The sequence below is a fragment of the Labeo rohita genome, chromosome 5 (assembly GCF_022985175.1).
Source record: "Labeo rohita strain BAU-BD-2019 chromosome 5, IGBB_LRoh.1.0, whole genome shotgun sequence".
NCBI lineage: Eukaryota > Metazoa > Chordata > Actinopteri > Cypriniformes > Cyprinidae > Labeo > Labeo rohita.
The window spans coordinates 33,163,695-33,178,300 of record NC_066873.1 but is presented as its reverse complement, the minus strand read 5'-3'; the positions used below and the strand labels follow the sequence as shown (position 1 = coordinate 33,178,300).

General features: G+C 38.0%; 3 protein-coding genes across 5 annotated transcripts in view; 1 reads left to right on the top strand and 2 right to left on the bottom strand.

Moving 5' to 3' along the window:
- si:ch211-26b3.4 (connector enhancer of kinase suppressor of ras 2) overlaps positions 1–1,543 on the bottom strand; it is a 51,188-nt gene extending 49,645 nt beyond the window's left edge. The window contains 1 exon segment of the mRNA XM_051109328.1: positions 1,282–1,543. Coding sequence (XP_050965285.1) covers positions 1,282–1,345 — 64 coding nt within the window. The 5' untranslated portion in view covers positions 1,346–1,543.
- A 2,737-nt stretch (positions 1,544–4,280) lies between these two features.
- si:dkey-237j10.2 (uncharacterized protein LOC568721 homolog) lies at positions 4,281–10,756 on the bottom strand. Of its 3 annotated transcripts, none has more exons than XM_051109342.1 (4): positions 10,543–10,756; positions 10,247–10,353; positions 9,708–9,876; positions 4,281–6,705 (listed from the first exon to the last, which is right to left on the bottom strand). In XM_051109342.1, exons 3-4 carry the CDS (start codon positions 9,865–9,867, stop codon positions 6,059–6,061), a joined length of 807 nt encoding a protein of 268 aa, XP_050965299.1. In that variant the 5' UTR covers positions 9,868–9,876; positions 10,247–10,353; positions 10,543–10,756; the 3' UTR covers positions 4,281–6,058. The 3 variants fall into 3 exon arrangements, with proteins under 3 accessions (XP_050965299.1, XP_050965297.1, XP_050965298.1); XM_051109340.1 differs by having other exon boundaries at positions 10,247–10,283; XM_051109341.1 differs by lacking the exon at positions 10,247–10,353.
- A 629-nt stretch (positions 10,757–11,385) lies between these two features.
- Positions 11,386–14,576, top strand: hmgn7 (high mobility group nucleosomal binding domain 7). Its single transcript, XM_051109346.1, has 6 exons — positions 11,386–11,554; positions 12,413–12,439; positions 12,772–12,801; positions 13,148–13,195; positions 13,313–13,420; positions 13,663–14,576. Exons 1-6 carry the CDS (start codon positions 11,540–11,542, stop codon positions 13,720–13,722), a joined length of 288 nt encoding a protein of 95 aa, XP_050965303.1. The 5' UTR covers positions 11,386–11,539; the 3' UTR covers positions 13,723–14,576.
- The last annotated feature ends 30 nt before the right edge of the window (positions 14,577–14,606 follow it).

Below are 14,606 nucleotides of genomic sequence, written 5' to 3'. Positions count from 1 at the left end.
TACAAACAACTGGGATAGATACTATTCACTCATAAAAATAAAGTAAAGCTGAAATAGTCCATAATAACTATTAGGATACTTATTAGTACATAAGAAATAAGTAGGTCAACCAGTACATATACTGCATTTTTTTTCTAAATAAAACAAAGATCATTAAAGTTCTTACAAGAAAATACTAAGTTTACTAGAAATTTGTGAAAAAGTAAAAATTGTTTCTACACCAACATTTTTTTTCAGTGTAATTTCCAGTAATATTGTCCACGTGATTGCACAGATACTATCTGAATTGAACTGAGCTGGACAATGACATCACTGAATCAATGATGAACTGACTTTAACTGAAAATTGAGTGTTTAATATTTTCTTTTTGCATTATGGACACACCATTTACCTGTTCAATACTGTAAAGCTGCTTTGACACAATCTGTATATAAATAAATGTGACTTGACTCGGCTTGACTTGTAATAAATAGTTACAGTAAAACAAAGATAGCAACACAAAATTCAAGTAAGAAACATGCAGTCTGTTCCCAGTAACACTAGAATAGTTACCTGTGCAGGTGAATAGAAGCAAAGGAATAGGCCCTATGTGTACTGTGACAAAGTTAAAAGATTGTAGTCACCAATGCTGTTGGATTACTTACAGTAATTAAACCCCAATAGTAGCTTAAAAAACTGATACAAATTCTTTTAAAGGAATACATTTTCGCAATAGGGGGACTGTCAATGCTCAGCTGGTTTCCACAGATACCGTCATCCCTCTTCTAGTCCCTAGATTACGCGCATCCGCAGCGCAGCACAGCGCGCCACGGCCTGGTTCTGTCCATGGTGCTAGTTATCATTGCGCGAGAGGGAGATTTATTCACTGAGGCTGGAAGCAGCCTGTCTGTTTCTTTCTCACTGTCACTATCTGTGTGTGCACGTATGTGTGTGTTTAGGCACGCCATGTCGTCCTTCGCGTTATTATAAGCGTTTTGGCTTATCTATTTGCAAAACACGCGAGTGCGCGCACACATACACACATACACACATCACGCATCCCCAGACCACACGCACACCCCCTCTTGCGCGACGCGTGTAGCGCTGTGCGGATCACACACACCATGGTGCGCCGAGCAGAGGCGCAAAATGGCACACAAGCGCGATCAATACCTCACTGCACGGCTCAGGCAGAGCCGCGCACAGCTCGCATGCAGCCCAGGCACTCTTCCCGCTCACCCATTCCTATCCCAGCGGCTATAGGTCATGCAGAGACACTGCAGGGGGACGTTTTTTTTTTACCTTTCATCCAGTCCAGCACCTGCTTTGGGGACCATTTGCTGATGGGTTCCATGACCAGCGCCATGGCTGGTGTGCGTTGATTTCCCGGTTGAATTGTGTATGAAACGCGCGGACCATCCGAACCCAGAGAAAAAGAACAGAACCGCCGTTAGATCACACGGGCACATGTGATTCCGTTACATTGACGGCAGGAGCCTAGCTGGTGGATACATCCTCGCGGAGGACTGCGACGGTGAGAGATCCACGCGCGCGACTCTACCCCGCCCCCCCTCCAGCGCTCTCTCTCTCTCTCTCTCTCTCTCTCTCTTTCTCTCTCTCCCAAGTGTGCACCTGCTTCTCCAGTCTACCGAGTGGAGATGCAGGGAAAAAATGTGTCTCTCGCCCCCCCTCCCCTCCTTTCCGCGCTCGCAACGCTGCAGTATCACATGGGTCAGCGGTTCCGTGAGCGTGGGGACTGTTCTGTGACACTACCGATAAACGCTGAACAGCTCCACTGGGTCCGATACTGAGAGCTAGAAGCCTTGCAAACGACTGCTTGATATGCGTGCTTGTATGCGTCTCTCTCTCTCTCTTTCTGGGTTGGACCGTTTCGGGTCTACTCGAGCTCGCGTCTGGAAAATTTCTGCGCGCCCGTTCGCTTACGTCACCGCAGCCCAATATCACTCGAATAGCAAAAGTCGGAGTGTGCGCCTGATGAACCAATAGCTGCGCAGCAGAGTGAGGTAACCGCAACCGACCGAGCCAGGGAAACCGGGTCACCCGATAAAATAGACAGGGAACACAAGTCTGTGCTGCTGATCAAATGATCGGAAAGTCACAGAAAGACAAAGCAGACTGGGGGGGACTCTGGATATGAGAGAGTAACAAATAAGGACGTACGAGATGAAGGGGGAAATCCTTTAAAGAATAGTTTGAAACGCATGTGCTACGATCTAAGAGGTGCATAATATTTATACTCATGTTGACTTCATAAAATAGCTAAAATATTGATTTAATGACTCATCAAGTGGTGTAACCCAAATGAAAAGTAAAATACTGGCTGAATTCAATGGAATGCACCTACATTAAGGGATAGAAAATCCTGTCATTAATTTGGCTACTCATCCTCATTTTGTTCCAAACCCGTAAGACCTTCATTCATCTTCGGAACAGATATTTTCGGAAGATATTTTTGATGAAATCCTAGAGCTTTCTGACCCATGGTCAAGGCACGGAATGGTATAGGACATGTTAAAATAGTCCATGTGACATCAGTGGTCCGACCGTAATTTTATGAAACTACGAGAATACTTTTTGAGTGGGGAAAAAAACAAAAAAAAAGGACAGAGGATCAGAAAGCTCTCGGATTTCATCAAAAAAAATCTTAATTTGTGTTCCGAAGATGAACGATAGTCTTAGGGTTTGGAACGACATGAGGATGAGAATTTAATGACATAATTTTCATTTTGGTGTGAACTGTGACTTTAAATACATTAAACGTCATTTTTAAACGCTGCTTTGAAACATTGTGATGAAATAAATAAATGCACTGACCTAAGTATTTTAAAGAACATCTTTCAGGGTTATAGATAGAAAACAGACAGATGGATAGATAGATCGATAAAAATGTAATTCCAAAAGCTTTATGTCCTGTTTATTTTAAAATGTATGTTCTTTATTATTTATATTTTTATTTTAACTTTAAGAAGTGCACCCTTTTAATTCAGTTCTCAGTTGAATTAATTTTAATTCAGAAATTGAAAACGTCACAAACATTTCAAAAGTTATTTGTCCATCTTATTTTTCAAGTGAAAATGCGCCGTTTCCTGTAAATGTGCGACACTTCCGGTTCATTAGCCGCAATAGCGAAATAACGAGAAGAATAACAAAGTGCAACGGTAAAACGGTTTGCACTACAAACAAGTGTGTTCATTATTAAGATGATAGATTAAAATAATATAGTAAGACACATCAGTTTGCAATATCAAGTAGCAAAACAAGCTGTTTTATACAGCTAAAAAGAATTGGAAGGGAATGACATCGGAAGCCAGACACATTAAATTTACATATGGTCTCGCCCGCTCTTACTGGAAAAATAAGGTGGATAAATTGCATTTATTTTCAATTTATTTCATTTATTTTAGAAAAAAGTAGCATCATTGACCCATGCATTTTCATTCCTGTCCCATACCACAGGACATCAAAATATGGCAAGGAGCTAAAATAAATGTTATTCTGGCCTGGGCAGATTCCAGGACTAGTGGAGAGAGAGAAAGAGAGAGAGCGGTCCATCTGGTATTATGGTTTGCCACATGGTGCCAGGCTAAAGAGCCCGTTTAGATGCCCACAGTGCAGCTACAAGAGTGTGAAGTAGCCATGTTGGCACAGAACAGATTAACACACACACACATACAAACACATTTACAGATCACAGTTAACAGTTAATCCTGTTGATGATGCTGTGAGTTTGGCTGCTGTGTAACGGTGCCAGGATATCAGCATGCACACAAAAACACACACATGCACTCTCATGCACACACACATTATTACTCATGGCCCATTAACTGTTATGTCGGTACCTCCCTGAATGTGACGTCAGAGTGACGTCAAATGAGTATGTCAGCACATTCAAGGCAGTAAAGGCATTTGGGTTTTATTTCATCTATCCATTACTACATTATAAGGCAATGGTTAATATGACATTTTTAATTCAGTGCACATATGTTAGCTGCAAACATCGATGTAATAGATAAAAATTGAGTTCTCGCAACTCTGGGTGAAGGACAATGTCATGGACAGTATGACATAACCTTTCGTGGTGAAATTAGCCGCCGTCCCGGAAGCTCCCAGTAGAGGGCGCGACGATAAGATCAGCATTTGTTCTGTCAGTTCACAGTATGAACAGCAGGTGGCAGTATTTAATAATAATTATTAAACAGTTTCACATTATAGAATACCACAAACATCTAATGAAAAAAATTAATGGCTATAACTGAATTATGACAGCGGAGGACATAAGCTAATAAAGTTTCAATTTTATTTCAAAGACTTCTTTAGGAAAGTGAAAGTAGCAGTCAGCAGTAGGACTGAGGAGGATAAACAAACATTTGATTGGCTGTTTAGGAGGAAGTGGTAACATTTATAAAGGTCTTTACACAGTATACACATGACAGTGTGACTTTGGTTCCTCTTCTTCCAAAAGTACACTGTGCTATTAATGTTGAAGAAGGCTACAATGGAAGAGCGGAGGTAAGGGGAGGATGGTGGAAGTGTTAAAAGAAAAAAGATGAGAAGAAATCTTTAGATATGTTTGTGGGTTTCTGAGTTGTCTTGTCAGCATAGTTTGTCATTCTGTGAGGTTTGGAAAGGAATCATTTAGAAAATCATTATTGTTAATTAAGCTCTGTCAATAAAATCTGTGGCATAATTTTGATTACAACATAAAACTATTTAAGAATTGCCCCTCAGGACAAAAAATAGAAATGTTACATTATTTTTTTTAAAGAACTTATAAAAATTCTTCAGTAAACACATTTATTATTTCATCTGTAACACTGCTAAAATTATCATTTGGAGGTGAGGCAGTTTGGTTGTGTAAATGTATGGTTGTACGGAAAGAATTCCTGTGCATTACTGTTCAAAAGTTTAGGGCCAGTAAGATTTTTTTTTATTTATATACATGACCCAGGACCACAAAACCAGTCATAAGGGTCAATTTTTTAAAACTGAGATTCATACATCATCATGATGCTGAATAAATAAGCTTTCCATTTTACAATATTTAGCTGAGATACAACTATTTGAAAATCTGGAATCTGAGGGTGCAAAAAATAAAAATCGTTCTGAGAAAATCGCTTTGTCCAAATGAAGTTCTTAGCAAATGCATATTACTAATCAAAAATTAAGGGTAGGAAATTTACAAAATATCTTCATGGAGCATGATCTTTACTTAATATCCTAATGATTTTTGGCATAAAAGAAACATCATTTAATGCATACAATGTATTTTTGGCTATTGCTACAAATATAACTATGTGATGAAGCTGGTTTTGTGGTCCAGGGTCACATATTTATAATATTATAATTATTTATAATATTCATGATATTTTTATTAAGCAAGAATGCATTAAACTAATCAGAAAGTGGCAGTAAAGAAATTTACAACGTTACAAACGATTTCTATTTGACGTAAATTATGCTCTTTTGAACTTTATATTCATCAGAGAATCCTGAAAATAATGTATTATTGCACAAAAAGCATCACCACTGTTTTCAGAATTGAAAATAAGTCATATTTCTTGAGCAGGAAATCAGCATATGAATAAGGATTCACAGGAATAAAGTTTATATATATATAATTTATATATTGTTTTTATAATTTTCTAATAAAATAGAAAACAGCTATTTTAAATTGTAATTATATTTAATAATATTACGTTTTATTTTTGATCAAATAAATGCAGCCTTTGTGGTGAGCATAAGAGACATTACTAATTTTATTGACCCCAAACTTTTAAACCTAAGTGTAACCTCATCACTAAGTTATTACATCTCATGCTAACACATATATTATTTAAATTATATGACTATAGTTTTAAACCATTGTGTTCATTGCCTTGCCTTGTGTACTTTTTTGGAATTATTTACTGAAATTATTTTTGTTTTACAAAAGTATTCTAGTAATCAACATGCCACAAATGTCAGTATTGCATACAAAACATTCTAACAACACAAATACCTTCAAATATTTGTGTGTTGGTCAAAAGACAGGAGTCGTCGTGTGTGTTCATGAGGTTGGTTACTCGGCTTCTGAGATACGCAGCACAGGCGAGCTGAAATGGGAGGTTGCTGGAGCTGAACAAGTGCTTAAATATTGCACCACGTTATTGGATGAAGAATTAAGCTCTTCTTCCTGACTGGCTGTTTGTTCTTTGGCTACAGTCAGGCTGGTGGGCCCCAGTGCCGGCATGACGTCCGTGCCCAGCAATGAGGATCCGCAGCACGCCATGTTTTGCATGTGCTGACAAAACACCTCCAGCATTTGGACTTCCAGGTATCCGTTCAACATTGAGTTGGTGAGCCTTCTCTCCCAGCCAGGACACTGAACGCTCTTCATGACAAGATACTCCTCATCCTGCTGGGTCGCAGCCTCTGCCTGGTGACGTGGCTCCAGAGAGGGTTCCAGAGAGGTCAGGTCCTGAGATTGCAGCAGTGGCCCGTCGTCCAGTGCGTTAAGCAGGTCCGGGTTATGAGGGCTGTAGTGCTCCAGCCGGTCACCTGCAAGGCGGAGGTCCGGATAGTCCTTGCAGAAGCTGGGACAGCACCAGGTGCAATACAGTGTCATGCCCAAGTGATCCTCCCTGCTACAGCTGAGAATGGGCATGGCGTTGCTGGGTGCAGAGGCTCGGCACTGCCTTGGCTTTTCCAGGCCTTCAGGCCTGCCAGCTGACAGAAAGAGAAAACATGTCAGGAACCACTATAACCAGCCTCATCTTAATAAAATAGCCACAAAAACAGTGAGTGAAACTTGAGGGAATGCCCAGAGTCCAAAGCAAAGCCCCACTTTGCAGCTTACTTAAGTCACTGAATGACTGTTTGAATGTCTCCATACAAATGCCACTTTTGTGCAATTCACTTGGGCACTTACCTAAATGAGGAAGTACTTGGAAAAGTTTGACCAAATGTTTTTATTTAGTTTGGATTTCCGAAACAGTGAAATTTAAGCCTCTTTTACATTGTCATAGCTGTAAGCTGAATTCGACTATTATCAAAAAGGCTAAAATGGACTTTGTAAAGAATGGTACACAGTGAACCTGGTTACTTTGGAAATGTAATAGGTTACAGATTACAAGTTACCCTGTTTAAAACTAATAAGCAGCGTTGGGAGTAATGTAATCAGATTACTTTTTTCAAATAACTAGTAAAAAAACGCATTACTTTTTTAATTTACAAGAAAATATCTGAGTTACCTTTACAAATAAGTAACACCAGTTACATTGTTTTCCCATTCAATGACTGACAAGTCTCCTGTCCCCATGTTTAGAGAAATTGGGAGTAAGTGCAGAGGCGTTGTGTGCGCTGTGTAAACTTGATGTTACTGTAGTTTTAGACTAAATGTAAACATGCAATAATTCAACTCACATATTCAGTATTTCTCAAAATGAATAAAAACAGTGAAACGCAAACTCGGAATATGACGCAAACCTGCACTAATAACATGTTAAATAACACAAATATTTAATCCCATTTTAGTTAACAAGTGTCTTTGTTGCTGACCTTTAATGATCTAATTCAACCATACAAATAAGCAAAAATTACTTTAGATAAACTAGCATTTGTGTTTCATTTTTTTATTGCTGAAGTGTAGAACTTTCTTCTCCTGCGTTCTACTATACAGACATGAATTTACTTTTCCTTCAGCCTTGAGGCTTATTAATTTCACTTTTGGTCTAAAAGGCTTTTTATGTTTGCCAAAAATAGAACTTATATTATACTTATGTTTATATTAAAAACAAACAAGCAAGCCCCGCCCAGATTTAAGAAGTAATGCAAAAGTAACATAACACATTATTTTCCATAAAAAGTAACTAGTTCCATAAAATGTAATTAGTTACTTTTTAGGGAGTAACATAATACTGTAATGCATTACTTTTAAAAGTAACTTTCCCCAACACTGGTAATAAGTAGTGTAATATTTCAATTACTTTATTAAAATAATGTAACTGATCACATTTGATTACTTTTTGATTACTTTTCTACATTTCTAAAGAATGTTTTCAACCGTTAACCAGTTAATCAAATCTCAGACAGGTTATAGGCTATAGCTTTTAGCGGCAATGTGGATTGATGTAATTGCCAGATGTGGAGCGCTACAAATTCAAACAAGAGAACCAATCAAAAGCATCCAACTAGCATTATTTTACTAAAAGGCCTTTAAGTGGCAGGAGGCTTCATGCACATCAAAAACAGGCAAAGCAACAAATTAATAATATTCAACATAACCTAGCTTTTTACAGAAAATATAAATTTGTAATCGTTAACATTTTCATAAGTAACTGTAATTGAATTGCACATTTTTCTCAGTGTAACTGTAACAGACGGTTACATTAATTTTGTAATTAAATTACGTAACAACGTTGCATGCAACTAGTTACTCCTCAACACTGATATTACATTATTTTGTTATACGCTGTTGCATAATATTATCATTTAAAGTCAACATGAAAATTAAATTTGATAGTTTTTTCTTCTCCATGACAAAGTGTACTTGAGTAAAAAAAAAGCTCCTTGAATGAGAATAAAAAGGATGGAATTTTGTCAATTTTAGAATTCATTGTTGTCTTGCAGATTGCTGCAATCTCAAGTGATTGACAGGTTGTTGAAGGTTGTTGTTTTTGAGAAGGGAAGTTAATGATCTTTATTAGACATTACAGGGGTACATGAATCTTAAAAACAAATAAATATTGCACATGGATAACCTATTTGTAATAAACACTGCAATATTTCACAAAGTATGTGATCCTAGACCACAAAACCAGTCGCACAGGTATATTTGTAGCAATAGCCAACAATACATTGTATGGGTCAAAATTGTTGATTTTTCTTTTATGCCAAAAATCATTAGGATATTAAGTAAAGATCATGTTCTATAAAGATATTTTGTAAATTCCCTACCGTAAATATATATCAAAACTTAATTTTTGATTAGCAATATGCATTGCTAAGAACTTCATTTGGACGATTTAAAGGCAATTTTCTCAGATTCCAGATCCTCAGATTCCAGATTTTCAAATAGTTGTATCTCGGCCAATTACTGTCCTATCCTAACAAACCACACATCAATGGAAAGCTTATTTACTCAGAAATCTCAGTTTCAAAAACTGACCCTTATGACTGGTTTTGTGGTCCAGGGTCACATATAAGAGCTGTCAGTTTTGAATTCATGGTAACTTTAAATGCATAGTTCACCCCAAAATAAACATTGGCAGAATTTACTTACATTCATGTAATTTAAAAACCTGTATACATTTTTTTTTAACTGTGGAAATCATCAGGTTTGTAATGACGTGCATAAGTGATGACAGATTTTTCATTTTTGGATTAACCATCCATTTAACTTTGTACAAACTTTCACATTATAACTGTTCCGTATACTTGACTCAGTTTAACACCTACATTTATGTGGCTTTTCAGTCTGTGAACTAAAATTCTCAGAAGCATTGCACTTCCTTCCTAAAATTTATTTTTACATATACTGACTGCTCCCAGGACCTGGGCCACATTCATAGTCTATAATTAATATTCCTCCATTGTTCAAAATAAAATAGCTAGTTTGCTTTACCCAACATAAAAAAAATAAACATCTCCCAATTCCATCAGTCAGATCGTGAGTTTGTTATTTTTAACACAACCTCATCCTAATAACCCAGAATTCCGTGGTCTCTCACCTCTCACAGTTCGTGGTGTCAGAGGCGATCTGGCAACGCCGTTCATCGTGCAGGGGTCGGGACGGGTCAAGGGGGTGGGTGAGCGTGTGCGAGCATGTCCATCATGATTTGTAGTGTCTTCTGTGCAGTTCAGAACATGAAGGAAAGCTTCTCCGAGCATGATAGCCACCTACACAAACAAACACAGCTCAAGATTTAAATTTTAATACGTTTTAATACATTTGAATACTTACTCAAGAAGAAACTTGAATCAAATACAAAAAAACATATATCTATATATATTTTAGCATAATCAAACAGAAAAACCAAACAGATAAATGGAAACATAAAATGAAATCACACAGAAATTAGAAATTTACGAGAACTGAATGACTGAGTAATGGAAACTTCACACATACACACACACTGCACTGGCTGACTGCACTTCCTTCCTTTATAAATGATTTATATAAGTAGGATTAGCCAAATCTACAAATTAAATGACAAAACTTTAAGGTATAGTTCATCAAAGAATGAAAATTCTTTCATCATTTACTCACTCTCAACTTGTCCCAAACCTGTATGCGTTTCTTTCTTCTGTTGAACACAAAAGAAGATATTCTGAAGAATGTTGGTGACTAAACAATTGACGGTAGCCACTGACTGCCTTGAAAAATTATTTTCTATCTTTGCGTAGAATTTACCTTTAACACTTTCAGAATTTAAAAGATTACTACAATATCAGATCAGTTACCCCAAATAAACTGTTCAGAACCTTTAGACAGCTTAGTTAACAAAACACCAACAGATAATTCTATAGTCAAATGTCTATTGATATATAATAACAAATGCTTACCGAATGTTTTAGAGTGGGATTTCTGTTTGTAGGCCTATGGCTGCAGAAACAGAAATTTCAAGAGTGACCGTAATACCCTGCAATGTCCAATGTATAGTGTTACTTTTGGATAGCTCTTTTATCTGCCTATCATCTGTCTATTTGTCTATCTATCTATCTGTTTATCTATCTATCGATCGATCGATGGTTGAGATGTTTTCTCTGGTCTTGTGCCTCTGGTCTGGGTAGCAACAGAGGAAGTGAGCAGTTATATATCTCTCGCACATACACACATACACACCCGCACCCAAACACTTACACAGATTAGGCCTCTGCTTAAATAAAGCAGAAGTGAGAAAAGTCTTGTGGCTTGTGTTCTTCTGTTACAGATTGCCGCATACGTGTACAGTAACTGCAAATTATGTTTCATTTTATTTGCACTTCAGCATGTTTTCATAGGAAGAGCTCATAACTAAGGCAAGCAGATACATCTGCTCACCTGCTTCAAAAAATACAGTCAGCAATTATTGAACTTCACTGAGGCAGATATGCTGTGGCAATACGGGGCATACAGATATAGTTATGAAGGAGGTACTGATTTACTACTGGGGTTAGACCTGAGCAGTTCCTCTTCACTTTAGTACTGCATAGCAGAGCTTTATTTGGTGCAGGACGCACTCGCATCGAACTATAGGTTTTTAACATGTTGGGAGGGAAATTTTACAGGAAGGTGCGCCGTTGGATTTACACCTCAGGATTTCGCGCGTAAAAGCACAGCGGAGGTAAGAATCTGCCTCTTCTGTGGCGGACCCGGACGCCCGCTGATTGGACACGCGGGGCGTCAGTCAGAGCATGGCCCCGCCCCCGCCCTCCCATTCAACCACTGGCTCTAATGTAGCCCTGTGTTTACTACAGAATTAGTGCATAGCGGACGACAGTCTCCTGAACTGTGAACTCCGAATCACAAAAGATAACCTGTTAGTTTTGCATAAAAGAAGAAAAATATCCCAAACTCAACATGCCCAAGAGAAAGGTATGTAGAAAAGCCGAGCGCGGCGTACGGCTACACTTTTGCCCTTACTAATCAGTCGTGAAATTAGGAAGCCCTCGAGACAATGTTTTTTAATAAAAATCCAGGCGACTTCTGTAGAATCAGAGGGCAGGTAAAAAATCGTTGTTAATTTTGCGATTTTTTCCTGCCGGATCGCGGTGTTTTTGTCGACGGTGGTGCGTTAAGCAGAAGGGTTTTAGTGGAGCAGCGCTGTGCTGAAGCTCGGCTTGATCTCATGCCCGTGGAACCGCAGCCATGCTGCCCTCTCTCTCTCTCCATCTCCAGCACAGCGCGACGCGAAAACCGACGATTATAAGCGCAATCGTGGCTCAGTCGCCGTTGGATGGCGATTAAAAAATAGCTAGATAACTCTAATTTTCTGAATGGTGGCGATTTTGCGAAAAGACGGTCGCGTTTTGAAACAATTTTAATGCATTTTCTTTGTTCGCCGTGGAAGAGGAGTGTCATGACGCCTGCTTGCCGCCAGGTGGCGGCGCTGAGGCGGGATCATCGCGCCCCTCCTCCTTATTCAAATGTGTGGAGCCCGTGTCGTGAAATGCCTCCGTGAAAAATAATAAATAAAAAATCGGCGCACCATTTTGCGCTGCTAACCGCTGACATAAAAAACAATTCACATTTCCTCTGCTAAAGGTGATTTAAGATTTAATACAGGAGAAAACACGTGTTTTTGGCAACCCAGCATGTTGCTCACATTCACAAACGTGCAGAACAGCACATCCCAATGTTTCTACAAGTTGCCTTTTTGTTTTTCCCGCCCTTTATGTTAATAAAATGATAGATCATGTTCTAACTTGTTGTATTTGTTTTACTGATTTGCAGGGAACTGATGGAGAAGTCAAGGAGGAGGTGAGAAAGGAAAATTCTAAAAATATCTAAAGCAATATTCAAGTAATCAAATGTATATACATACATGCATACATACATTTACATTCATTTATTTACCAGGAACTTTTACCCAAATTACAAACAAGAAACACCACAAGCAATTTGTCATAAGAGCCAATAATATTTGCAGTACACTGTGCCAAGTTTAAAGTATAAACTTGCTAAGTACACAGGCGAAATGAAAAGAAGAAACAAGATCTTTTTTCTATTTTTAATAAATAGGATTTACACTATATAACTGTTTTCTCCTATTGTCCTCAAGTAATACCATTTTTTCATTCTTCCTCTTGTAGCCTCAGAGAAGGTCTGCTAGATTATCGGCGGTAAGTTATTTTCTTTTTAAAAAGATTTTTAACGTTTTTTTTTTTAAAACAAAATACCTCAGAAGACTTGAGGAACTTTAAATATAGTCTTAAAAACTGTTTTTAGCACTTTTTGTGTTAACTGACAATTGAAATCCTACAACCAACACTTTCAACCTACCACTGATCTCAGAGCAACAAGATCAAAGTTGTTGTTTTTTTTTATTTCAGCACAATATTTGTATTTTAATTTTTTTTTACTTCAGCATAGTTATTTTAACTATTTATTTGAACATTACTGTTTAGATTTCCTTGTACATATCAAAAAGTACGTTTGTGAATAAATCACATTTTCGTTTCCCTTCAGAAACCAACACCTCCAAAACCTGAACCCAAACCGAAAAAAACTCCCAAGGTATTTACACTTTTGTACTGACGCTCATGTGTCGCTTGTCTCCACAATTTGGTGTCTAATCTCATACGTATTGCTCTATATTTATTTTTTTGCTCTGTCGTTTCCTCTCTCTGACAGAAAGACAAGGAAGTGAATGATAAAAAGGAAGAGAAGAAAGCAAAGGCAAAGGCTGAGGAATCCAAGGAGGAGAACAATTCAGAAAATGGAGAGACTAAGACCAATGAGGTATATATGTACAGTATATACATGACAGTCTACCTCAATGTGCAGTAAATGAGCAGTAAACGCATTCCTGTCGAATAACGATGCAAAAGTACTTAGTTACATAGTTACATGAATTCCCTGTGCGTCTCAAAAAAAGGAATGTTTTCCAAACTTTACCTCGTCTATCTGTAAAGAAAGATTCTGATTGGTGCAGAGGCAATCCTGCTTGATTCTAATTGGTTTGTTCTTTTTTTATTAAACAGGTTGAGAAAACTCCAGACGAGGAGGCAGAGGCCGAGAAGGAGGACCCGAAGACAGAGTAGCACCACGCCTGTCCATCCATCCGTCTGTCCGTCCATCCTTTCCCTTTCCCCCCTTTCCTTACTTTTATCTTCCTCTCTCTTTCCCAGTTTTCTCTCTCCCTCTCCAGCTCTCTCAACAACCTCCTCTCTGCCCATCACCACCAGAGGAATATTTTTATCAGCGAATTTGTAAATACTGGTTCAGGTTTTTAGCACAAAAAACAAAGCTGACTAAACGAGTCTTGTGTTCGGCCGCGGCTGTATCAGGTGTCTACAACACGAGAGGTGTGAAAAAAGGCGGCGACTTTCTTTGGTTTTGTTGATTTTTCTGTTTTTATTTCTTCTTTTTGTTTTTCTTTCTTTTTTGGTTTTTAAGCGGATGGTCTGTAGCTTGGTTTTGGAGTGGGAGGTGGGAGGAGGCTCTCAGTCTGTATGTCCGTTAGTGCTCGTGATGTTGCTCTGGAGTCTGTGATGTTTCTGTATGGGGTTTGTTTTATTTTTCTTTTAAACGTAATTGATTGTCTTTAAGAAAGAGGAATGAGTTCAACACATGTAGAAGAAAAGAGAGAAAACAACTAAAGACAAACTGCTTACATTCCAGGTTCAGCATTAGATGGTGACTCCTGGCTTTTTAAGAATCATACCACCTTTGCAATTTGTTGAAACAGATAACTGGGCTTTGTTAGGAGGCCAGAAAACCCTTCTGTTGTTATAGAGGACTTTTTTGAAATTACGGGATTCAAAGAAAAAGAATTTAAAGCGTTTTTTGAAATTTTTTTAACACTGAAAATTCATCTGTGAAAAAGTACTTTGTGCCCCCTATAATGCTCTCGGTCTCACTCAATAAAAATCCATCATTGGAGTTTTCCTCAAAATGTCTGCTGTGTTCTTTTACACTTACTCTG